Genomic DNA, 27,365 nt, shown 5'->3' with positions numbered 1-27,365 from the left:
AGGCAGTTGTTCTTTAAAAACTACTGTTACACAGTAGTTTTAACAGAACTCATTGTCTATTAAATAAAGAACTAATTGGGGCAAATTTACTAAAGGGCGAAGTGACTAACCAAAAATTCGCTAGCGAAGGAGATAGACTCTAGCGGTACTAACGCCTGGCGAATTTGCGCTCTGGCGAATGGACGTAACTACGCAAATTCACTAACGTGGATTTTACTGAAAAATAGTTGAACATTTTTCTAAGTCCCAAAAAACGCTGGCGACTTTTCACATAACATCTTTATTTTATTTTATTAAGGTTTCCCGGGCTTGTGTAGTGTACTGTATTTGCTGCAACATATACGTCCATTGTACTTTAACTTCCTGCCGTATGCAAATTAGGCAACGATAGTGCAACTTCGCTTCATGCAGTAATGCTAGCGCAACTCTGCCAGCGTTCGGCACCATGGACGCAACTTCGGATTTAAGTGAATTAGCGTTGTCACGGCAAATCTACACTTGTGAGCGAAGCCGTCGCTGGCGAATTTTCGGAGGTTAGTGAATTTGCCCCATTGTTTATAAGCATATATAACCTTCAGCCTAGTCATATTGGCTGATGGTACATAATACTGCCATCTATACCTGGTTAAAGGAAAAACGATATCCCCAGAACAATGTAGGTCTCTATAAAAAGATATTGCATAAAATAGCTCATATGTAAAACCCTGCTTCATGTAAATAAACCATTTTCATAATAATATACTTTTCTAGTAGGATGTGCCATTGGGTAATCCTAAATAGAAAATTGCCATTTTAAAAAATAACGGCCGTCCCCTGGGATCGTAGGATTCACGGTGCACACAAACCATACATGTTAGGTCACATGAGCCAATCAACAGACAGAGTTCTGTCTTTTGCTTCCACACTTCTTCCTGTTACAGTTAGAGCTGCAGTATTTCTGGTCAGGTGATCTCTCAGGCAGCACAAGACCATGTAAAAGGGAAATATTTATTTAAGTATATATACCATATTGGTAAGATTCTTTAATATGCCACTTAATATGAGATAAACTGTTGCTTAAATATTCATTTCGGGGGTAAAGTTTTCCTTTAATAATTAAGTATTAATAGGAATAACTATTATACTCCGTAGGGCAAACAAAATATTTCAGTATATAATATGGAAAAGCCTTCAGGTCCGTGCAGAGACGTAGAAGAAAAGCAGCAGAAAATGAATATATATTTGAGCCATTGGTAATGTAGCTTTGCTTTCTATTGCAGAGTTGAGCACAATATGGAAATCTCGAGTGGAACAACCTCAGCTTTACATTGGTTCAATTAGTTTTCCAGAGAGCTGATCAGATGTCCTGTAGACATGCAGGCAAGGAGCATTTCAATAATAAAGTGAGGGCATTATATTCTAGCTAAGTAATGGCGTATATATTACAATTTAATGGAAAGGGCTGTCGATCATTTTTCTTTTCTTTGATTTACAGTCAGAAGGCGCAGTGATTTTCGGTTGACCTTCGGCTGCAATAAAATTGTTATATTTGTCAGCAGTTTATAAGTAGAAAAAGGAAAAGGTCATCAGCTGGCAAACGGTTTCTATGTGAAAGGACTGCTTAACGATGATGTGATAGCAAGAAGTCCAAGTAAGCTGGGGAAATATAAATCCCCGAGGTTAACAATATGCCTGAAAAGTTGGGCTACCCCAATTTATGCCATTAGATTCTACTGAACATTTTCAGAACAATGAAAGTGAATGCCAAACCTACTTATATAGAGGGTATAGTTTCGCTTCAATGCAGAAGGTTGGATATTAAAATCCAAACCAAAAAGGGAACTGTGGTGTCCAAATAAACAACACTAAGGGGTTTATTTATCAACATTCAAATTGTTGCCACAAATTGAATTTTTGTGCACAAAATCTCACAAATTCGAAACTCGAATGTTTGGTATTTATTAAGCAAAAAAAACTTCGGCATCTAAAAGTTTGTACGTTTCTGTAGAAGTCAAAGAGAGGCCTATATATGAAAGGTCAGATTTTTGTGGTTTCAGAGGTTTTTAAAAACTATGACTAAACTCAAAAACTACGAATGTCATGACCAGTGGCACAACTATAGACGAAGCAGACTCCACGGCGCGGGGGGACCCTGGCTTTCTCTATAGTGTTCAAATCCCCTCCCCACCTCTCCTTTTTTTCATCTTCATCTTCTAGTTGATGAGCTCTCTTCCTGTGCGAACTTGCGGTGGGGGAGGGATGTTGCCAATGGGGGTGGGTCTGAATGTTTTTCTGGTTGTGGGACCCGGGATAGCGCTTGTTATGCCCCTGGTCATCTTATTTATCAAAAGTTCAGAATACAAAAAAATTATGCTGAAAGATGCGCTAAAAAATCCAAATGCCTAGTGAAAAAAAAATCCAATAACCAAGGGGCACATTTACTTAGGGTCTAATATCCAGGGTTAATTAACCCTCGATATTCGACTGTCAAAGTTAAATCCTTCGACTTCGAATATCGAAGGATTTAGCGATAGTCGTTCGATCGAACGATCAAAGGAATAATCCTTCAAATCGAATGATTGAATCCTTCAAATCGAATGATTAAATCCTTCGAATCGAACAATTCGAAGGATTTTAATCCATTGATCGAAGGATTTTCCTTCGATCACAAATTGGCTAGAAAGCCTATGGGGACCTTCCCCATAGGCTAACATTGAGGTTCGGTAGGTTTTAGGTGGCGAAGTAGGTGGTCGAAGTTTTTTTTAAAGAGACAGTACTTTGACTATCGAATGGTCAAATAGTCGAACGATTTTTAGTTTGAATCGTTCGATTCGAAGTCGAAGTAGTAGTCGAAGGTGAAGTAGCTAAAAAACTGTACATGTAACTATGTAAGTAAATGTGCCCCTACATGTCCAAATTAATTCAAAATTCAAGCCATTTTTTAAATTTGAGATTTTCGCATTTTTAAATTCAAGATATTTGAGTTCTTTTCCAAGACTGTATTCAATCGTGTTTTTTAAATTGGGATCTTTGGGGATGCACCAAATCCAGGATTTAGTTCGGGATTTAGGCAGGATTCGGCCTTTTTCAGCAGGATTCGCCCAAATCCTTCTGCCCGGCCGAACTGAATCCGAATCCTAATTTGTTTATGCAAATTAGTGGTGGGGAGGGAAGTTGTGTGAATTTTTGTCACAAAACAAGGAAGTAAAAAATGTTTATTGTTTTCCCCTTCTCACATATGCAAATTAGAATTCGCCGGTATTCGCCGAATCTTTCACGGAAGATTCGGAGGTTCGATCGAATCCGAAATAGTGGATTCGGTGCGTCCCTAAAGCAAACAGTCAAATTTGTGAGTTTATTCAAAGCAGAAAAAAATAAATAAATAAATAAGCCCATAACATTATATGAAGCGGATTTATTCCTCAAACTACAGAAATACAAAACAATGACAACAAATTAAGAAGCAAATGTATCATGCGACTTGCATCTGGCTGTACGGATACTTATTTGCACATTTGGATTTTTTGGATGGTCAACGCTTGAGCACAAATATTATAAAATATTCAGCCTACATGTTGCAGATGGAAATCGGTTTGTTTCCACATTTGAATTTGTTTTTCATTGTAAACAGATGCGACAGATTGGAAAGATGTTGCATGTTATTATTTGCTCTTTAACTGACAAACACAAGATGTTAAGCAAGCGTACATGAAGCGAATGGAATTGCTGATTCCATATTTAAGACATCTGCCATCCACCCACGGATGAAAGAGTGACAACCCAGCGTTTTATTATGCACCTATGTATCACTGGACTTTTCATATGTAAGAGAACGCCAACGGCCTCCCAAGTCTTACTGGCGGAGCACATTGGACTTGACCGAAGTGTATGAGTACTAAAGAAGTTACGATAGGCAGAATTAAACGCTAGCGAAAGATCACTAAGAAATGCTTGTGGTTACGAATTAACGCTAGCAAACTTCGCCAGTGTTCGGCTGCTGAGATGCAACTTCGCATTGTAGTGAATTGGTGTACTGATAACGAATTTACACCTGGCAAAGTGTGGTGGAGCTTTCGCTGGCTGAAAAATTCGCCCTTTAGTGAATTCCCCCCAATGTATCTTGTTCATGAACCTGTTTCTCTTGCCCTTTATCCTATCTCAGACCTGAGACACCTGCATGTTCAGCTTTCCAGCTCTTACTGCTTTTACTTCCTAGCAAGGATCTTGGGATGCCTCAAGCTAGTGGCTGAAATGGCTGGGGAGGTCATTATAGCTGATGAAAAGGTCATTAGACGCTTCTGACTGTCAGTTCACTAATCCTCTTTTAAGCTCCACTGCCCTAAAAGGTACATAATAGCCCAAGCCTATCCCCTAAAGGGCTACAGTCATCAAAATAAAAAGGTTGGAAGCAATGTTATGCCAGAAAAATAAGCCATTATTGTTCTTTTTGAAAAGTCTATAGAAACATCCAAGGACTAATCCCGATGCATCAGTGTTCTCTTCCGGTGAAAGATGGAAATATATATTAGGAATCAGCAATTGTAGGGAAAAACCACAAAACACATATGGGGTGAGCCCTGCAATTTAGTAATTGACAAATAACTGCATCAATAGTTTGTTTCCAAAAATTTCAACCACAAACAGTAGTTGCCTATGGGTTCAAAAAAGCAGCCAAATCCAGCTCTACAAACAAGTGATTTCCAGCTCTCAGCTTGACCAGGAGGCTACCCTCCCTCTAAACTAGTTGGGTTTGTTCCATGAACTTACAATCAGTCTTACATGCTTGGGGTCCAATTGTTTCCAATTAATGAAGGAAGCATATACCCACCTGAAATCATTTAAATTTTTCCAGCGTAGTATCCTCCACAGGGGGAATTTAAAAGAGCACAGAATTGGAAAGACAATTGTCGTGCATGATGTCACAACATTCCGTGATGCAATGACGTGAAAGACAACAGAATCATAACAGAGTGCTCATTAGGGCTCATTTACAAACCCAGGTGCTACAAATCACAGTGTGGTTGTTAGTATTAACCAATCATGTCTTTGCTGATTGGTTGACAACTGCATGTTCATAAATCAGCTACAGTGCTCTTAAAGTGGATATTAACCCCTCAAAATATACAAATTAGTTTACACTTAGTCGTGTCGGATGAACGCTGAAGCACCATCCGACATTGCTATTGCTTACCTTATTTTCTGTTGCATCAGACTTGACGCCTGCGTTTTGGCGCAGCACATTGGAAAACGCATTGAAATTGGCCATGTTTCAATGGGATAGGCAGTGGATGTGATTTACTTAGACTTTGCTAAAGCATTTGATACAGAGTCACACAAAAGGTTACTGGTTAAATTAAGGAATGTTGGCCTGGAACATAGTATTTGTACCTGGATAGAGAACTGGCTAAAAGATAGACTACAAAGAGTGGTGGTAAATGGAACATTTTCTAATTGGACCAGTGTTGTTAGTGGAGTACCGCAGGGCTCTGTACTAGGTCCCTTGCTTTTCAACTTGTTTATTAATGACCTGGAGGTGGGCATTGAAAGTACTGTTTCTATTTTTACTGATGATACTAAATTGTGCAGAACTATAGGTTCCATGCAGGATGCTGCCACTTTGCAGAGTGATTTGTCTAAACTGGAAAACTGGGCAGCAAACTGGAAAATGAGGTTCAATGTAGATAAATGCAGGTTATGCACTTTGGCAAAAATAATATAAATGCAAGTTATACACTAAATGGCAGTGTGTTGGGAGTTTCCTTAAATGAGAAGGATCTAGGGGTCTTTGTAGATAACAAGTCGTCTAATTCTGGGCAGTGTCATTCTGTGGCTACTAAAGCAAATAAAGTTCTGTCTTGCATAAAAAAGGGCATTAACTCAAGGGATGAAAACATAATTATGTCTCTTTATAGGTCCCTGGTGAGGCCTCATCTGGAGTATGCAGTGCAGTTTTGGACTCCAGTCCTTAAGAGGGATATAAATGAGCTGGAGAGAGTGCAGAGACTAAGTGCAACTAAATTGGTTAGAGGGAGGGAAGACTTAAATTATGAGGGGAGACTGTCAAGGTTGGGGTTGTTTTCTCTGGAAAAAAGGCGCTTGTGAGGGGACATGATTACACTTTACAAGTACATTAGAGGACATTATAGACAAATAGCAGGGGACCTTTTTACCCATAAAGTGGATCACCGTACCAGAGGCCTCCCCTTTAGACTAGAAGAAAAGAACTTTCATTTGAAGCAACGTAGGGGGTTATTCACAGACAGGACAGTGAGGTTGTGGAATGCACTGCCGGGTGATGTTGTGATGCTGATTCAGTTAATGACTATAAGAATGACTTGGATGATTTTTTTGACAGACATAATATCAAAGGCTATTGTGATACTAAGAGGCCGATTCACCAAGGGTCGAATATCGAGGGTTAATTAACCCTCGATATTCGACTGGGAATTAAAATCCTTCGTCTTCGAATATCGAAGTCAAAGGATTTTAGCACAGATAGTTCGATCGAACGATTATTCCTTCGCTTGAACGATTAAATCCTTCGAATCGAACGATTCGAAGGATTTTAATCAACGATCGAAGGAATATCCTTCGATCAAAAAAACTTAGGAAAGCCTATGGGGACCTTCCCCATAGGCTAACATTGACTTCGGTAGCTTTTAGATGGCGAACTAGGGGGTCGACGTTTTTTCTTAAAGAGACAGTACTTCGACTATCGAATGGTCGAATAGTCGACCGATTTTGAGTTCGAATCCTTTGATTCGAAGTCGAAGTAGCCCATTCGATGGTTGAAGTAGTCCAAAAAACACTTCGAAATTCGAAGTTTTTTTTACTTCGAATTCTTCACTCGAAGTTAGTGAATCGGCCCCCTAAGCTCTATAGTATAGGTATGGGTATATAGAATTTTAATTAAAAGTAGGGAGGGGTGTGTGTATGGATGCTGGGTTTTCATTTGGAGGGGTTGAACTCGATGGACTTTGTCTTTTTTCAACACAATTTAACTATGTAACTATGTAACTATGTAGTTCTCCCCTTATTCAAAGTGGTCCTCTGAGCACTTTTGCAATTTGCATGGATAATCTATTTCAGTGGTTTATAAGGTATTAGCAGTTTTAGCCAATAGTGGGCTGGTCTCAACAGCTATTTTAAAGGCTCAGAGTGTCAGTGACTTGGTCATTATATTTCCTGTATTCCAGTTGCTGCTCTCATGGATCTCAAGGCTTTCTAAGCAAGCACCAAGCCACCATCTTACTTCTAATTCCCAGGGATAACGGGCATTTGCTTGGGCTTATATCAAAAATGAATGGAAAGATGAACAACCCTGAACCATCACACTATTTATAGCCAAATGTTTAATGTAAAAAAGAGGTTAAAGCGCCTTAAAGGCATTTTTCAGTATAAAAATAAAAACTGGGTAAATTAATAGTCTGTGCAAAATAAAAAATGTTTCTAATATAGTTAGTTAGGCAAAAATGTAATGTATAAAGGCTGGAGTGACTGACTGTTACCAGGCAGTAACCAATCAGTGACTTGAGGGGGGGGGGCACATGGGTCATATCTGTTGCTTTTGAATCTGAGCTGAATGCTGAGGATCAATTACAAACTCACTGAACAGTTATGTCCCATGTGGCCCCCCTTCAAGTCGCTGACTAACTCAGAGTTATAGAACTGAAAAGCAGAAAGTAGTGTTCTGGCTATTATATTACACATCCAGTCACTCCAGCCTTTATACATTACATTTTTGGCTAACTAACTATATTAGAAACATTTTTTATTTTGCACAGCCTATTTACCCAGTTTTTATTTTTTACACTGAACTGTTCCTTTAAAGTGTCTAAAGTGGATTTTATAGACGATAGAATTTAGGCAGTGAGTCTGACATTGCCTCAGTTACACTTCAGTGTCTTAAAATAACAGTTCTGAGCCAACAAATTTCATTGCCTGAATCAGAAAAATATTCCCAAGCTTCGGGGCATTCTTTACATGTTGCCTTTAATTTCTTGCTGTGAAGTTGCCATGCTTGAAAATAATTTTCTTTGTTCTGTTCTCATCAAAAATGATGAATGCTGACTCCTCGGATCCTCTCCTGATACAATAAACTCAAAAGCTAAAATAAAGACCCCAGGCCTAACAAATACTTAGAGCTTTAGCCAATGGGACTGCTTTAAAGGAACAGTAACACCAAAAATGTTTAAGCAGAAAATCCCTTGTAGGCCCCTCCACTAATATTACAATACTGAACAAAGTTAACAATTTTTAATGCTTTATTTAAAAATACCATGCTAAAATTCTGCTTTCGGTGCTCACAAATAGGACATGTTGTGCCAACATGTCCTCTTCTACATCCTACCTGCATGCTCCACATCTCCCAGTCCAACAATCTTATCTCCTTGCCATGATTTATTTCTGGAAGAGCTGCGAGCCGGTGAAGGAGTCAGAGCAATGATGGGGGTTTTCTGTGGGTCCTTAGAAGCTTTATTGCTGACCCAGGTGCTGCCTTCACTGATCTCAGTACTGACGGAAACAAAACACGCTGAAGGAAAATACAGGCATGCTGAAAAACCCTTTCAAATGCAGCAGTAACTGGCTTCCAGTTTAAGAAGCGGGGCAAGGAGATCTGGATCCAAGGTTGCCACTTGTCCGGTTTTGACCCGGACAGCCAGGAATTTCGAATAGCTACCCGGATCAAAACTTCATGCCCGGTTTTTAAAATAAGGAAAACCGGGCAGGATTACCCATGATTGACATGGCGATTGGCCAATCGCAGACTAATAGCCCTGCCCACATGCATCACAGCCCGCCCCCACATCATGGCCCCTTCCCCCGCATACCTCCCAACTGTCCCTTTTTCAGACGGACAGTCCCTCTTTTGACAGCTCAACCTGAGGTCCCTCATTTGTACTGGAAAGTCCCTCTTTTCTCTGCACTGAACAGCCAGAAAAAGAAACAAAGTTTCTAACTTAATTGGCTTTTGGCAGAGAGGCTAACTAAGATACTTTGTAACAATTTTGAGATAAGAAAATAAGTAATTTTAACAGTTTAGATAAGGAGAAATATTTTAAAATTTTTATAATGAACATGGTAATTACGGGGTGTGGCCACTAAAATGGGTGTGGTCAAAAAAATTGCCGCACTACATGCAGAAAACTTTTTTGTCCCTCTTTTTACTTCCAAAATGTTGGGAGGTATGGCCCTCCCCTGTCCGGTCTTTACTGGGGAAAAAGGAGGCAACCTGGATCATAGGATATATAGGAGGGCATGCCACCATATCACCCTATTTGTGAAGTCACTGCACAACCACAAGCAGATTTTACCAAGGTATTTTTGAATGGTGCAGGGTGAAGGTGTTACTGAAGGGGGTTATAATTTTTTTTTACTTTCAATTTATTTTATTTTTACTGGTCCCCTTAAGATCCTGTAGCAGTATCTACTAATTTAAAGATGTTATACAGGTGTGGGACCTGTTATCCTGAAGCCCTTTATCCAGAAAGCTCCAAATTACATAAACTCCATTTTATAAAAATTTTAAAAAATTATTACCTTTTTTTCTGTAATAATAAAACAGGAGCATTTACTTGATCCCAACTAAGATATAATTAATCTTTATTGGAAGCAAAACCAGTCTATTGGGTTTATTTAATTTTTACATGATTTTCTAGTCTACCTATATCCTAGACTTAGGGTATGAAGATCCAAATTACGTAAAGATCAATTTTCCGGAAAACCAGAGCATTCTAGATAACAGGCCCTATACCTGTACTTTAATTTACATAAAGGTACAAGCTCAGGGACGGCCAGGCTGTAGCCCTCCAGTGGAACAGAGCAGTGACATAACTAGAGAGGGGCGGGCCCTGGCGCGGGACGCGCTGCCGGGCCCCCCTCCGTACACCCGGAAACGGCCGGGAATCATAGCGCGTGAGCTGCCGAGGGGGCCCTGAGGGGGTGCGGGCCCTGGCCCAATCGCACCCCCTGCTCCCCCGGTAGTTAAGCCACTGGAACAGAGATGGTCCTTATGTGGTTTTCATTTGATTGAGCTTTTATAGAAAAGAGGAAGAAACTGTTATTTCAGTTACATATTAAACATTAAGGGTCAGATTTAACAAGGGTCGAATTTCAAAGTAATGGGAGTTTTTTTGAAATCCCACAACTTCGAAATTTGAATAATAAAAGACCAATTGAAATTTATTTTAAAAAAAATCAAAGTTTTTAGCTTCGAGTGAATAGGCTGTATTCCAATCGTTCGAATCAAAGCTTTTGCGTATTCGATCGAATTTGAATCAAAGGATTTGATTTTTCAAAGTCCACCAAATTACTCCAAATAGGTTCTAGGAGGTCTTCCATAGGCTAAAACAACAATTTAGCAGGTTTTAGGTGGCGAATGGTCGAAGCCGAAGTTTTAAACAGACGGTACATGATAAATTTAGATATTAGAATAGTCCAATTTTTTTCAAATTCAAATCAATTTTAGCCAACTGGATAGTCGAAGTACACAAAAATAGCTGGAAATTCAAAATATACTACTTCGAATTTTCACTTCGACCCTTGATAAATCTGCCCCTTAGTGGATACTACAAAAAAAAATGACATAGGTTTATTAGTATCATCCCCACTTATACCAGCAGACTTATACAAAGTCACATATTTGCAAATATCACAAAGCGGTGTTGTCAAACTTTTCCAGTTCACGTCCCACTCAAAGGTCCAACCTTTGGTCAGGGCCTGGTAGCTGATGAAATGGGTACAGATATAGGAAAAAGTAGAAATTGTATGCACTCCCAGGCCTTCTCGTATGCAATAATCTGGTGCTCAGTCCTCTAGGGAGACGGCACTCCCCTGGGTATACAGGAAACGAAGAATTGAGGAAACGGCACACAGAATTGAATGCAAAAGGGGATATACCCCTATGGATTTATTGTGTCAAACGGCACAACGTTTCGGGGGCAGGCCCCTTCGTCAGGTGATATATCATATCACCTGACGAAGGGGCCTGCCCCCGAAACGTTGTGCCGTTTGACACAATAAATCCATAGGGGTATATCCCCTTTTGCATTCAATTCTGTGTGCCGTTTCCTCAATTCTTCGTTTACAGATATAGGAAAACATTGGTGTGTTAGTCATTTAGTAATAGTTTCAAGAATATCTAGGACGGTAAATATTCAGCCCGAAGGTCAACCAACCTTCAAGCTGGGCTTTCAGGTGTATCTAGTAGAGCAAATAGCCATTCTACCCTGTTCTCATACTAACTGGCCTTTAGCCATCCCCAATCTCCAATAAATAGCTTAATACTGTTTTCAAGGGTTTCACGGAAAAGCAAAAAACCTCAATATAGTCAATGTTATAAATGTAACTTAATTACATCTAATAAGCATGTGGTCTTATGCGTTATATTCCCGGATGCCCACCCTCCGGCAGCACCCCCAACCCACTACAGAAGATTTCTCATGTTGGATAACAATGCGACTTGAAAGACCTTGAAAAGAGTAAAATAAAATCATCCCTGTTCCTCTTTTGAATAAAAACAAGCTGACCCTTTAATTTAACAGATCTCGGGTTTCCTTGGCAACATCATGAGTTACTCTAAGGAGAAACCGATGTTTAAAAAATATGCGGAATAAACTTATTTACAGAAATAAACATGGAACAGGGCACAGATCATGAGAAACATGCAGAACAAGGACATCCACAGTTTTCACAGTGGTGTTTTTATCCATTTTACCAACATTCCTTAAAGGGATTCTGTCATAATTTTTATGGGGTAGTTTTTATTTCTAAATCAGACTGCAAATAATTCATTCCTAACCCAACAAGTGTATTTTTTTAGTTGTAATATTGGTGTGTAGGCAGCGATCTTAGATCATTTTGCCTGGTCCTGTGCTTTCAGAAAGAGCCGGTGCTGCACTATGGAACGGCTTTCTGACAGGCTGTTGTTTCTCCTACTTAATGTAACTGAAGGAGTGGTAGTGGGACCTGGAGTTGTTATCTGGTTACCTTCCCATTCGGATAGGCTGCTGGGGGGGGAAAGAAGGGGGGTGATATCACTCCAACTTGCAGTACAGCAGTAAAGAGTGACTGAAGTTTATCAGAGCAAAAGTCTCATGACTGGGGGTCTTGGAAAACTGAAAATATGTCTAGCCCCATGTCAGATTTCAAAATTAAATATATATATAAAAAAAAAAACAGTTTGCTCTTTTGAGAAATGGATTTCAATGCAGAATTCTGCTGGAGCAGCTCTATTAACTGATGCATTTTGAAAAAAAAATGTTTTCCCATGACATTTTCCTTTTAAAACAGGGCTGCCCACCTGATAGATTTTTACAGCCCCAGACCTCAAGAACTCCCCGACCATCCTTCACATCATTTTAATATGATTCAGCCTTAGTTAGTATTTGGCACCTAAAAGTTGAATAAAACTGCCTTAAATATTTTGTTTCAATGTCTGAAAAATGCAATCCATATGTTTCACGGAATTTTTTTATTCAAAGTGCTCAAAAATACCAATCTGGTGTAACAGTTATTTTTGACTTGTTATAAATTCAGTTCTTTATACATCGAGATGTCAGTATGAATCTTTAAGCTGTGGCTCTCCAACTGTTGAGGAACCTCATCAAGAAGATCACCGCGGGAAGCTGAAGGGAAGCATGGGAGCCCAAGGCTCAATGTCCCTGCTCTACAGCAGCTTGGAAGCTCAAGGCTGGAGGTTGTTCTACTGCTGAGGAGCCACTGATGTATAGTAGCTTGGAGGCTAAAGATCTATGCGGTAGTTGGGGAGTTTATGGTTGAAAGTCCCAGCTCTGCAGTAGTTGGGTAGCTCAAGTTTGAAGATTCCTGCTCTACAGAACCACAGTCCATACAAATGGATTAGTTACACTGGCAAACGACAAGAGCTGTAGTACGAAGGTTACTTAATCCTCAATCTGCTGAAGCTGCTTGAGATCTGGAGAAACCTGAAATAAAAAGAAACCGAGCATGTCAGGTTGTACATAACTACGAAATCTCAGTTGGTCAACTTTCCATAAAGGTAGTGGAGATTCACAGGACTAGTATGGCAATCTGTAGATTCTGGCAAATGCTAGAGGGGCTGCTACAAGATGCCATAGACAGTAACTGTTTAATGGGCCTGTGGAGGGCTGCTTGTAGTAGAAATGCCAGGGCCTATTTTCAATCTCTGTCTACACCTGGAGGTTCAGATCAGTGGGACAGAGCAGGACTCCTAGTTTGGCAAGAATCATACTTTAAGGGCAGAGACACACGTGAAGATTCAGGGAGAATAGTTGGCTGGCGACAAATCGGGCAACTAATCTCCCCGAACTGCCTTCCCGCCGGCTAGAATCTAAAATCGCCAGCAGCATATTTTCCAAAGTCGCTGAAGTTTCCTCGTGAGACAACTTAGATTCTAGCTGGCGGGGAGGCAGTTCAGGGAGATTATTCGACCGAAGAAAAGGGCGATTTGTTGCCGGGCGACTAAATCTCCCTGAATCTTCTCTTCTGTCTCTGCCCTAAAAGAAAACACAAGTCCCCACTGCTACATTGCTTATATCGCCAATAGCGGCAGCAAGGAGAGATAAATAAGAATAAATATGACTTAGCGTCCTTTGGTGACAACCAACAGCAAACAAGGCAATATCTGCACATTATGCCATGTACTTACTGCAAAGTCGCAGCCTGTGCATTTCTTGATATCTTCCACCGAAAGGCCTTCCCCGACTTCAATCAGCGTCAGCCCATTCTTTCTGTCCACATCAAAGACGGCCTATTACCCAGACATGCAAATAAAGTGCCAGTGATTATCAGATTGAAAACTGTCACAACACGTCAGGGAGGATGTCAGAACGTCTATTTCTCTTTAAGCAAAGCAACATAAAGCAGCTGCCAGGGCCGCGATCCAATGAGATGATAATCTTCCAATCTGCACTGCTCGTATGGCTTTGGGAATGATATGGATGAAAATAATGTAATTATCGAGGAGATTAGCGCTTGCACACCAACGGATTATACAAACCTATGCAAATCAGGCATTTGTAACAACAAAGCACATTTCCTTAATTATCTTTTGGTATGTTTGCTGTAAACGTTCTTTATCTAGAGCTAATATGCATTGAGGCATGACAGATAATTTCATAATGTCACTGAAAGAAACATGTACTTGGTCATTGTATTTTGGCACAGTGTGTCATCATTGTGATCTTTACATACTCATGGCACCCAACATCAGGAATGTTCTTTGCTTATTGTTACCCAGAACAATGGAACAGATATGTCAGAGATACTTTAATGGCAACAGTACATGGGGCTGTTTCTGGCCGAAAAACGTGGCACCAAAGAAAGTCTTAAGTGGACAGCTTTGGCCCTTTGGCAACATTTTCAAACATGGAGCTGAAAGAACTTGAAACAGCCCTGTGTGGTATTACCCTTATATGATCTTGTGCGAGGGTCAGACAATCAGATGATCATTTATATTCCTAACTGGAGATCTGAAGAACTGAACAAACTATTAACAGTGGGGGGGGGGGGATATACTGTACATACTACTGGTCATAATTTGAACCCATGGCTTACTGAATATAATAGAAACCTGCAGGGCTAGTGGAGCCCAAAGATCCAACGGTTGGATAACGGCAAATTTGCATTAAAGGAGAAGGAAAGGCCTATTGAATTGGGGGTGCCAAAAGTTAAGCACCTCCAAGTAATTGTGTAAACTTATCTCACAGCCCGGGACGATGCTCCTATCAGGTGAAAACTGCACCAGCCTGGGGTTATTCCAGCGAGTACCACGGAGCAATCGTCTAACTTCTTCTTTCTTCAAATTTCTTGGGGTAGACGCATGAGCAGTAGAACTAAATACGTGACTTCTTTGTTAAAGTTCTGCTTTTCGTGATACTGTGCATGCGCAGCCGCACAAAGCTGGTAGCCAATCGTTTCGTGGTGCTCGTTGGAAGAATCCCGGGCCGGTGCAGTTTTCTACTGATAGGAGCACCGGCCCGGGTGTGAGGTAAGTATTTAGAATCACTTTGGGGTGCCTAACTTTTGGCATCCCCATGTAAAAAGCGCCTTTCCTTCTCCTTTAGTGGGTAAAAAACATTTCCTGTATTTTATTAGCTCACAGGTTGTATAAAGAATAAACTGGAATAGATAGGGAGGTACCCCTTCTCTGGCATTCCCTCCTATGTTCCATCCGACTTTCTCCAAATCTATCTGCCTTGAAACAACATTTCTTTAGAGAAGCTTACCTACACGTAGCCCGCCATTCGTTCACTGTACATCATATTCCCCAATACAATACTCTGCGCCCCAGCTCATACTTTGCTGACCCCTGATTTTGCCCATCTCCACACCCTGTCGCATACCACATTCTCCTTTACAACTGTAAGCTCTATTGTTATCAGTGAATATCACGCGTAATCGGTATGGATGATGTATACACCCTTTTATCGTATGCTGTACAGCACTGCAGAATATGATTTACATGTTAATATTACAGGTATGGGATCGGTTATACGGAAACCTGTGATCCAGAAAGTTCTGACTTATGGGAAGGAGCTTTCAGGTTTCCAGATACCATATCTGAAATAATAAAACAGTAGCTTGTACTTGATTCTAACTATGAAATGAATCCTTATTGAAAGTACAACCAGCCTATTGGGTTTATTCAATATTTACATGATTTTTAGTACACTGTAGTACAGGTATGAAGATTCAAATTACAGAAAGATCCGTTATCTGGAAAACCCCAGGTCCACAGCATTCTGGATAACTGTAGTCACATAGGAAAAATTCAGAATCATTTTTGATGCCGCTTTTTTTTTTTTTATTTTTTTTTTTTTTTAGCATGAATGATGTCCAGTGCCAGGATCTAACCATGTGCCACTGCTTTTGCATTTCCAAAGTAACAGAAATATTATTAAAAAGCAAGTATGGGGAAACCCACAGTATCAGAATTCTCTGAAACAAGCCAATGCCATTTTCCATAGTATTCAGTTGACATAACCAACAGTTAATTTCTGCCTCTGGTAAAGGATAAGTAAACCTTAAAAATAAGTGAATGTAAAAATAATGAGGGTGCTATTCTAAGCACTTTTGCAATGTGCATTCATTATGTATTGATTTTTAATTCCAAGATATTAAAGGATACATGTACTGTTAATATGAATGAATTTTGTTACAACAGCGCCACCTGCTGGTCATTTTCTCACCAGTAGTCAAGGAAGTTGTCAGGAGAAAGAAAGAGGCTGCTCTGATGTTCTTCTGCTTAGGAAAGATTTGAGAAAGGTTTCTATTTTTTTTTCCTAAACAGAAGAACATCAGAGCAGCCTCTTTCTTTCTCCTGACAACTTCCTTAACTACTTGGTGGTCAGACTGGTGGGAAAATGACCAGCAGTTGGTGCTGTTGTAAAAAATTAATTCATGTTAACAGTACATGTATCCTTTAATATCTTGGAATTAAAAAAAATATATAGGATAATGAATGTACATTGCAAAAGTGCTTAGAATAGCACCCTCGTTAATTCTACATTCTCTAATTTTAAGGTTTACTTATCCTTTAACCGAGACACCAACCCATAAGCGGATGCAAAACCAATTGCACTGGATTATTTTGAATGTACATTCCTTTCAGGTAATGTCACTGAGCCTGTACAAATATTTAGACTTAAAATGAGGAATTTTGCATTTGCAGAAATGCTCCCCTAGCCATAAGCAGTTTTTACAGTGACATTATGTGCATGATATAATATTTGTGCATATGGATATTTGCCTATAAATAGACACAAGTCTTTATGGCGCATGCAATGCGTCTGCTTCTGCACAACTGATGTATTTCTAACAGGCCTGATTGATACATGTGCCATTATCCAGCTTTCTTATATCTCACACTCTGCTGCTGCTTAATGTTCTCATTTGTCCCCCCTTGTCTGCTCTCTGCTTGAGCTGGAGCCCTGCCATAAAACATGCCTAGGAATAATGAGGCAGGTATAAATCACCAGCCTGTATCCAGCCCAGCAAGAGTAACTCTATATAGTTCTGCATAGGAAGAAAAACATGTTTCCAGCACTAAAATCCTCTATATTGCCCCAAAACAGAAGTGGATGGCATAACCTTATACTGTGACCTACAGGAATTAATTGTGGGTTTATTCTGAAGGAATCTGTCCAAAATAGGATTATGTGCTGAAATATTCCAACAGACCAGAAATAATAACATATTAGAGAGAGAATAGTTGTAAAACCTCCAGGAGGATATAGTTATTTACCTACTCTATGGCACTATTAGATATTGTTGATAAGTCAGTTGAATTTGATGTTTGCAAGATGAAGAGGCTGAAAGCATACCCTTAAAGGAACAGTAACATCAAAAAATGTATTTAAGGAATAAAAATATAATGCAGTGTTGTCCTGCACTGGTAAAACTGATGTGTTTGCTTCCAAAACACTACTATAGTTCATATAAACAAGCTGCTGTGTAGCAATGGGGGCAGCCATTCAAAGGAGAAAAGGCTCAGGTTACACAGCAGATAAGCTCTGTAGAACATAATGGTGTTATCTGTTATCCACTATTTAACCTGTGCCATATAGACTTTTTTTTTTAAAATTTCCACCATTGCTACTCGGCAGCTTGTTTATATGAACTATAGTAGTGTATATGAAGCAAACACATCCGTTTCACCAGTGCAGGGCAACAGTACATGATATTTTCATTACTTTAATAATTTTTTGGTGTTACTGTTCCTTTAACATCTAAAATCTAAAAACTCCCTTAAACTGTTGCTAAGACCCTTTAGGTACTCCTCCCCAAAACAAGGGATGCACCAAATCCAGGATTCGGTCTTTTTCCGCAGGATTCGGACAAATCCTTCTGCCCAGCCGAATCATATTCTAGTTTGCATAGGGGTGGGGAGGGAAATCACGTGACTTTTTGTCACAAAACAAGGAAGTAAAAAATGTTTTCCCCTTCCCACCCCTAATTTGCATATGCAAATTATGATTCAGATTCGGCATTCGGCCGAATCTTTTGCGAAGTATTCGGGGGTTCAGCCGAATCCAAAAACTCTGCGGAAGCAATAAACTAACACCCTAAACACCAACCCGAAAAGCATTATAAAAACCAATAAAACCCTTAAAGGACAAGGAAAGTTAAACTAAAGAAGTAGCTAGAAATGGTGCACATTATGTTTTGTGCTTCTGTACCAGCCCAAGGCAACCACAGCCCTTTAGCAGAAAAGATCTGTGTCTCCAAAGATGCCCCAGTAGCTCCCCATCTTCTTTTCTGCTGATTCACTGCACATGCTCTGTGCTGCTGTCACTTACTGAGCTTAGGGACCCACTCGCAATATACAGTACACATAGAATAGAAATGTCACAATATAAGGCTGATTAGTAATTAATACAGACAATTACTACATGGCAGCACAGAAACCAGTGCAATTAGCATCAGCATTTAATAATCAGCCCTGTAGCATCAGCTTATATTACAGACCAACCTCATTTTCTGCTGGATAATTAGTGACGAGCCCTAAGCTTAGCTTCTCAACAGCTGCTCAGAGCCCACTGAGCATGTGAGTGTCACAGACACTTTCCAAGATGGTGACCCCCTGTGACAATTTGAAGTCCTGGATCATTGCTGCTATTGACAAGCTGAAACTTTAGCCTCGTGCAATAAGTTCTCTATATAAAACAAGGCATTTTAAGCCCTATTCGGTTTTTAGGGTTTAGTTCTCCTTTAAGGGGTTTAGAACACTAAAGCTAAAATTTCAAGAAAAACATTATTCCTAAAACCCTTTGCCAGCCCTAGGCTGAAACCCTCTGAAAAGTCTTCACACACTAAAACCCCTAAGGAAAACCAACCAACCAAACACAACTATTTGAAACTCTTTGGAAAACCCTTAAAGATGAACTAACGTTCAACAAAAAGTTCTTCTGTTGCCAAAGGCAACCACAGCCCTTCAGCAGAGAAGATCTGTGGTTCCAAACATGCCCCAGTAGCTCCCCATCTTCCCCTGTAGGAGAGGTAGCAGGCAGGCAGGGACAGTAGCGGGTAGTTCCGGGTTCCAATGTTGTGCGCCTGGGATCTCCAAAGATTTTTTTTGCAGGGGGGCCCGTGCAAGCAGAGGTGGCCATAGACGCAAAGATCCTATCGTATGAATCGAGGATTCGCACGATTTTCGGACCGTGCGGAGAGTCCTAACATTTTTCGTCCAGCGGAGATCGGTTGTTTGGTCGATCGGATTCTGTCCCGACCGTCCCGCCGGAGCCCATTGCGCTCTCATCGTAATCCGATCGTTCAGCCATAGGGCCAAACGTTCAGATTACCCCGATATAGCCATGTCTGCTAGTGGCATATCGAGGAAAGGTCGGCTTGTTTGGGGATGTCGCCAAAAGAGTGGATCTTTGCATCTATGGCCACCTTAAGTTACAGCACTGGAAATAGTGTAATTAATGGGGAAAAAACAGGGGACCATAATTTAGGTGACTAAGAAGAGCATTGTTTTTAGTAAATTTAAGGTACGGTATTCCAGATTATGGAAAAATGCCTTATCTGGAAAACCTATTTGGGCATGTATGTCTGCTCAGTGTTCGTCATTGACTGACCATCCTTTCATATTCTCTGATCTACTGAACTGAACACTGAGAGGCACATTTATAAAAGGTCAAATTTCGAATTCAAGCAAAGTTTTTTTTTTTTCAACTCTATTAAATTTGAATATACTCGAAATTCGATTGAGGGATTATATAATAAAAAAAAATATATCAAATATCTTAAATTCACACGAATTTTACCGACAACAAGATTCGAATCAAATCGAATTTGACTAAACTCGATTCGAGTTTTTTTCTCGGGGGGAAAAAAAATTTAAATGTCAGGAAGGCTACTAACATGTCCCAATTGGTCCCTGGACCTCTCTCATTGACTTATACTTGAACTCGGCAGGTTTTAGGTGGCGAATAGTCAAATTCGATTTTTTAAAGGGCCAGAGTGTGATACATCTCGAAATTTGAATTCAAATTAACACTCGAATCAGGTTTGGATAATTCACAATTCAAATTTGAGAGTTTTGACCACAAATATTTTTCGAAAATGTAAAATTTTTAATTCGACCCTTAGTAAATCTGCCGCTGAATGTGCCCATGCACCAGGTTGGTGGAATAATATAAAGTGGCCATTCGCATTGTTTTTTTTTTTTTGCTAGTATGAATGCTAATGGACTTGCCAATTCTATTAGCAAGTCACGATGATGCGGTAATGGCGTAGCTCTTCCAGTCCGTGCCTTCTCCTATCCGATTGCAGCTCTCGCTATATGCCGATTGCTTCAATTGAGCCGGGTAATTAACTTTCCCCCATTGAGTTAAGATTACATATGAAAACACTTTGGTATAAAAATGTGCCAGATTTATGCCATTAGATGCACTACAATAGAATTGGCAACATCTCCTCCTGCATTGCTGCGGAGCGCAGATTAAAGTATATCTAGGAGTCCGGTATCTTTAATATCAATTCGGCTTTATTAAGGCACAAATACAGTTACATTGCAACGATGAGTGTGCAATTCTAACGCGTTTCGTGCCCGCAAGCTAGGCACTTGATCAGAGTAGCTTGCGGGCACGAAACACGTTAGAATTGCACACTCACCGTTACAATATAACTGTATTTGCGCCTGAATCAAGCCGAATTGATATTAAACATACCGGACTCCTAGATATACTTTGATCTGAGCTCCGCATCGATGCAGGATGAGATGTTGCCAATTCTATTGTAGTGTATCTAATGGCATAAATCTGGCACATTTACGAATTATACCAAAGTGTTTTCATATGTAATCTTAACTCAATGGGGGAAAGTTAATTACCCGGCACAATTTTCACCAAATTTCATGCTTTTCTGGTGTAAAATGAACAGCTGACTCATAAACATATGCCCCTAAATCTGCTGCCTAATTAGCAGCCAGAAGAAATAGCAAATCTGAGACACACGGCATCTCGCTGGGTTTACTGCAGGTGTTGTCGGCACATTTAAGGGGCACTAATACATCCGGGGGTTAGTGATTATACATTAGGAAGCTTGCAAGGCATTTGGACATGAAAATTCAAGCGTGCAAAGGAACAAACATTTATTTAGCTGTTAGAGCGTAATTGTAAGCGTCAGAACTGAAGACAAATGAAATGTTTTACCTTCTCCGTAATGATACGATCCACGCACTGTTTCCCAGTAAGTGGCAAGTTGCATTGTTCCAAAATTTTGTGAGAGCCGCCCTATAATAAACCAGAGAAACTTTTAGCATTGTTTGGAAACAATTACGTATTTTTTATTGATTTTTTCGCAGTCAGATGCATAAAAAGAATTCACTTTTTTTTTGCTTATGTGTTTACCATCTGGTATTTCTAATTGCCATATGATTGTCCCCATTACATACAGCATGTAATTTACAGGGAATATATTCATTATTTATAAGCAGAGCAATTCTCTGACAATAACTTTAAGATATCGCTCAGATGTGTTGTACAACTACAGCATCCAGCCTCCCAGCTCCAACACACACATAAGCAAGGTTACTTAGTTCATTCATGGTTTTTTTTTGTTTTTGTTTTTTTTAGATCAAGGGTAATAGACATTTTTGTGAATCTCATCCACAGTTTAAAGAATAACCAAAGCCTAATAAAGAATACAGCTAATATACAGTAATGCTGTATTATATATAATCCCTATAACAGTAATGATACTGGCATTCAACGTCCACACTAGCTCCATGTTTCAAATCACGTTAAGCCATCTTTTGAGTGCCACTGCACATGCGCAGGGTGCTTATTGTGAAACCACTTCAGAGTTCAATTATGGAGACAATGGTTATTATGTTCTCCTTATTGTATGTGTGTGTATATATATATATATATATATATATATATATATATATATATATATATATATATATATATATATATATATATATATATATATATATATATATAGTAGTAAAGAATGGACCCGCACTCCAATGTTCTTAGTGAAAAAAATTTTTTGTGTTTTATTCACAATGCATATCCAACGTTTCGGTCCACGCTGGGACCTTTCTCAATATATATATATTCAGCCGAACCCCCTAATCCTTTGTGAAAGATTTGGCTGAATAACGAACCTTATCCTTATTTGGGGTCAGGGAGGCAAAAAGAGAACCGCATGTTGACACAGTGTTAAACTTCCTTGTTTTGTGATGAAAAGTCACTTGATTTTAAGGATTCGGACAATCTAAATCCTGCTGAAAAAGGCCAAATACCAAACAGAATCCTGGATTGGGTGCATCCCTGCTGACAGCCCAAGGTACTAGTGATGTGCAGGCTATTGTTGCCACCTTTCCTCCAGACTAACTCTGGGCTGGGAGGCGGGACCATGATGTAGCGGAGGCGGGATGTGACATCGGGGCAGGGCTATGATGTGGCAATTGGCCAATTGCTGCGTCAATCTCAGGGAGACATTAAAGAAAAAAAAACAGGCTGCCAGGTCAAAACCAGACAGGTGGCAACCCTAGAGCGGGCCGACTCAAAACCCATGGTGACCTGGGGGTTTACTGCTGGCAGGGTTTGGGTTGAAATTTGGCCAACCATTGATGGTTCAGGTTGGGTGCAGTTTAGACTGGGGAAGTACACTTCTCTTCTGCACCCAAGGATTCCCTGTCTTTTAAACATGGGCCCACACAGGAATAGCAGACAGACTGAAAAGAGCCTGATAGAATGTTGCCATTGTAAGACCTGCAACCAACATTTGTGGGTTTGGGTTAGGTGCAGGTAGTTTTTCCTGACCCGCACATTACTACATGTGCAGGGAATAAGACGAAAAGAATATGGGGAGTTACTAGGGGCATCTTTGGGGGTACAAATCTTCCCTGCTTTAAGGGCTTAGGAGGACTTGGGATGTTACCGAAGGCCAAAATATAAGATGTATAAACTCTACCTTACTTTGTTGACCTTTGGTTCTTCTTTAAAATTACAGTAAACCAACACTTTACCTGTTCTGACTACAAGCCTCCAATGGAACACATATGTAGATGTCCTATTATGAGGTGGGCTACTACCCAGCCAGAAAAACTGCTGCTGTACTTTGCAGATGGTAAAGCAGCCCCATACTCTTTGAGACACATAAGCTAAAAAATGTTGATGGTTTCAGTGCTCTAACATATAAAGTCTGCACAGAACACAGAAAATGACAGAAAATGTAAATCGTGCTACAAATTAGCTGTCTGACTTGTACCAACACGCCCCTTGGGGCATTAACCCAACCACTTGTGTCTCACCTTCATATTTATTTTTTTATTAGAGCTGGAAAGGCAGGGAAGGTGCCACATAAATCACTCAGAGGAAGAGATTTGTAACAAATTTGGATGAGTAAGGCATGACTTCCCATCTTAATGAGGCATGATACGTTAAAAGCAGATGGCTAAAAGTCTCTGATCTGCCACTAATTTGTATTTTTATACTGACAAATGAATATGTATCACAGAAGATATCCTGGATGTGTTTGCATAGTGATTTTAATGGCCTTCTAAATGTGAGATCAGATGTTCTTCCACGCATACCTGATCCCGGGCTGGCAGCACATTAGTTAGCTGCTAAATTTGAGGACGTATTTCTGGTTGCATAGCAAAGTACTCATTCTAACATATCTATAGAAATAAATCAATTCAACTGGACTTGCTGTTTTTTCTTTTTTCCTTGAAGACGTTTCCCCAGTCATCCAACTGGCTTTCTCAATTCTGAATTGAGAAAGTCAGTTGGATGACTGGTGAAACGTCCGAGAAAAACACAACAAGTCCAGTTGATTTGACTTATTTCTATAGATATACCATGACCTGGATGAATGAGAATCTTCGCAAACATACTCATACTTCTTTAGAGGAGTGCAAAGTCACCCAACTACTCTGGGGACCTCAAAGCAACAGTAATAAATATGGAAACTGGGAGAGAAAGATTACAGCAGAGCAAGTCTGTAGGGTCAAATGGAGAAAGCAGGGCAAGATGGTAACACTTTATACAATATCTGAGCTGCTCAACCCACGGGTCCTTCAGTTGCTGGTGACATATAAATCTCTCTAAAGGATGATGAACTTCTGTAAGCTGGTTGTGAATTTAGAGATTAACAAGTCAACAAATAGTTCATCCACCCTAAATACCCTCTTCCATGCGGTTATAATTTATATATACTCATGGTTGACAAAAGAGGGCAGGACATGCATGATTATATAAATGAATAAAAACTCGAGAAGGAATGCTGGAGGACTGAGGCATGGGCCAGCTAATCCCAACCAAACAGCAGCTGATGGTTCTAGAGCTGTGCTCTTCACCCTTTTGGCTCTCCACCATATGCTGAACTACAATTACCAGTGTATGGTTCAGAGTTATAGGTTAAAGATCCCTAGAGAGATGTTGGTAGGTGTATGCAAATTCAATGCAAAAACAAAAAAAACTCCACTAAATGAAAAGTTCACAAGAATAAAGAGTGACTGAAGTTTAGCAGAGCACGAGTCACATGACTGGGGCAACTGTGAAACTGACAATATGTCTAGCGCCTCTAGCCCCATGTCAGATTTCAAAATTAATAATGAAAAAAAAAATCTGTCTGCTCTTTTGAGAAACATATTTCAGTGCATAATTCTGCTGGAGCAGTACTATTAACGGATGTGTTTTGAAATTTTTTTTCTCCCATAACAGTGTCCCTTTAGAGAAGGAACGCTACCGAAGCAGTTTATTGCCAATAGATTAGCCACAATAGTGCAAGCCATAACAATATATTTATTCTGCAGAATGCTATACCATACCTGAATAAACAGATATAGAAGCTCTTTCTGTTTGTTTAGGATAGCAGCTGCCATATTAGCTTGGCGTAACATCACTTCCTGCCCGAGTCTGTCTCTGCTCACTCATAGTTCTGGGTTCAGATTACAGCAGGGAGGGGAGGAGGGAGAGAGGAACAAACTGAGCATGCTCAAGCCCTAGCCCTGGAGGTTCATGCTGACAACAGGAAGTCTGATACAGAAGCCCATGAGTACACAATAGAAGGAAAGAAATGCTGCGTTGATTTTGACAGAGGACTCAGGGCAGCATTACTTTGAGGGTTTACTTGTGTATTTATATAGATATTTCTGATAACGCTTACTTAGTGAAGCAGCTAAGTGAAAGGCAATTCCTTTGTTGTATATTGCCTCAGACGACATTGCGTTAAGCAGTGAAACCAGGTATTGTGAAAAGGAACAGTTTCCTTAGCAACCCAAATATTGTGTTGAGTCTTAGTTTGGCCGCACAAGCACAAAAGGATTGCATTAGGCTTTTGTGGGCTGGGGGACGAGGCTGGGTTTGATTTCACTGGTGATGCTTCTTTAACTGCTTAACGGTCGGTTATACGGGCCCATTGCATGCCAGAATCAGCTAGATGTATAAATAATATATACAAAGAGACAAGGTGCAGGCTGTAATTAAGGAGTGAACAAAGGGAAGCAGCTGAATTTCTTTCAAATGGTGCAAAATGATCTAAAGATGGGCTCATTCCTGGCAGACTGTGTAGAAGCCAGTGCCCAGCACTCTGATGTTTCCTGCAATTCTTAAAGGAAAGGTAAATCCATGGAGGGTGCCAAATTGTTAGGAATCACCCATCATTCTAGTCACTTACTCCCCTGAGCTACTCTTCCTAAAAAAAAAAACGTTAAAATTTGTTGTAAATGCTGCAACACCATATTGTTGTGGTGTCTCATGCACCCAGTGTGTGACCCTGGAGGAAAGCATGTAAACATACACAGCTCACAACTTCTTCACCGATTTCTGTAGTGCAAATCCACCAGACACTGGAACAAAATGGCAGCACCGTGTTTATAGCCTCAACAAGCCCAGAGTAGGAAGTAAGCGACTAGAATCCCCCCCCCCCCAAAATGAAAGTCTTTTTAAAATAAAGAAAATATAATGTATTGCTGTGCTGCACTGTTAAAACTGGTGTGTTTACTTAAGAAACTCAAACGGTTTATATAAACAAGCCACTGTAAAGCCATGGGGGCAGCCATTCAAAGCTGAAAAAGAAGAAAAGACACAGGATACACCTCAGATAACGGATAAGCTCTGTAGTATACAAGGGGATTCTTTAGAAATTATCTGTTATCTACTGTGTATCCAGTGCCGGAATGGCTGCCCCAATGGCTACACAGCAGCTTGTTTATATAAACTATAGCAGTAGTTATCGGCAGGGTCGGACTGGGGGGTCCGGGGCCCACCGGGACTGGTGTCCAGGGCCCCCCTCTGGCCCCTGCTACCTACTTGTTGGCGAATCCCTGCTCGGCGCCCAGGCGGCGCATCGCGCATGCGCAAATGGCGCGCATGCGCAAAGGGAAACGGCGCTCGGCGCGCATGCGCAAACGGCGCTGCGATGCGCCGAAATTTTTTTTATTATTTTTTTTAAAACTGTTTGGGAGAGGGGGACTGGCCCGGCGGGGGCCCACTAGGGTCGGGGCCCACTAGGGTCGGGGCCCACCGGGTATTTTCCCGGTATCCCGCCGGGCCAGTCCGACACTGGTTATCGGTTATCTACTGTGTAGCCTGTGCTTGAATGGCTGCCCCCATGGCTACACAGCAGCTTGTTTATATAAACTATAGTAGTACTTATCTGTTATCTACTGTGTATCCTGTGCTTGAATGGCTGCCCCCATGGCTACACAGCAGCTTGTTTATATAAACTATAGTAGTAATTATCTGTTATCTATTGTGTTTCTGAAGCAAACACACCCGTTTTACTAGTGCAAGGCAAGAGCGCATTATATTATAATTACTTTAAAATAGAGATGCACTGAATCCAGGATTCGGTTCGGGATTCGGCCTTTTTCAGCAGGATTCGGCCGAATACTTCTGCCCTGCCCAACTGAATCCTAATTTGCATATACAAATTTGGGGCGGGGAGGGAAAAATCGAGGAGGGAAATCACGTGACTTTTTGTCATAAAACAAGGAAGTAAAAAATTTTTCCCCTTCCCATCCCTAATTCGGATAAGGTATTCAGCCGAATCTTTCGTGAGGGATTCGGCTGAATCCAAAATAGTGGATTCGGTACATCCCTACTTTCAAACACTTTCATTTTTTGGTGTTACTATCCCTTTAATATGTTATGCATCAATCAGGACCCAACGGTTCCCTCCACAACCCTTGGGTCCTACTGTAGTCAGTAGGATTTAGGATGGAGGTTGCAAGTTAGGCATCTCTACACTAGAAGGTTGCACTTAACACTTGACTTAAAGCCCACTCTTGCAGTAGCTATAGGTAATGCCAAACTGAATAGGAATCCTATAGGCCCATGGTGGAAACAAGGAAGGGCTAATAGGAATTCTCCCATACACAGGAGCCATGACTAGTGGTCATCAATCTAATAACCTTGTTC

At 40.4% G+C, this 27,365-nt stretch overlaps 1 protein-coding gene across 1 annotated transcript in view; it reads right to left on the bottom strand.

Moving 5' to 3' along the window:
• Nucleotides 1-12,434: 12,434 nt before the first annotated feature.
• oxct1.L (3-oxoacid CoA-transferase 1 L homeolog) overlaps nucleotides 12,435-27,365 on the bottom strand; it is a 74,316-nt gene continuing 59,385 nt past the window's right edge. Inside the window, 3 exon segments of the mRNA NM_001089771.1 lie at nucleotides 12,435-12,923; nucleotides 13,628-13,729; nucleotides 21,138-21,218. Of these exon segments, the coding sequence (NP_001083240.1) occupies nucleotides 12,882-12,923; nucleotides 13,628-13,729; nucleotides 21,138-21,218 (225 nt within the window). The 3' untranslated portion in view covers nucleotides 12,435-12,881.

This window comes from Xenopus laevis, chromosome 1L (genome assembly GCF_017654675.1).
Source record: "Xenopus laevis strain J_2021 chromosome 1L, Xenopus_laevis_v10.1, whole genome shotgun sequence".
Lineage (NCBI taxonomy): Eukaryota > Metazoa > Chordata > Amphibia > Anura > Pipidae > Xenopus > Xenopus laevis.
The sequence above is the reverse complement of the archived record's forward strand: the minus strand, read 5'-3'. Positions and strand labels throughout refer to the sequence as shown.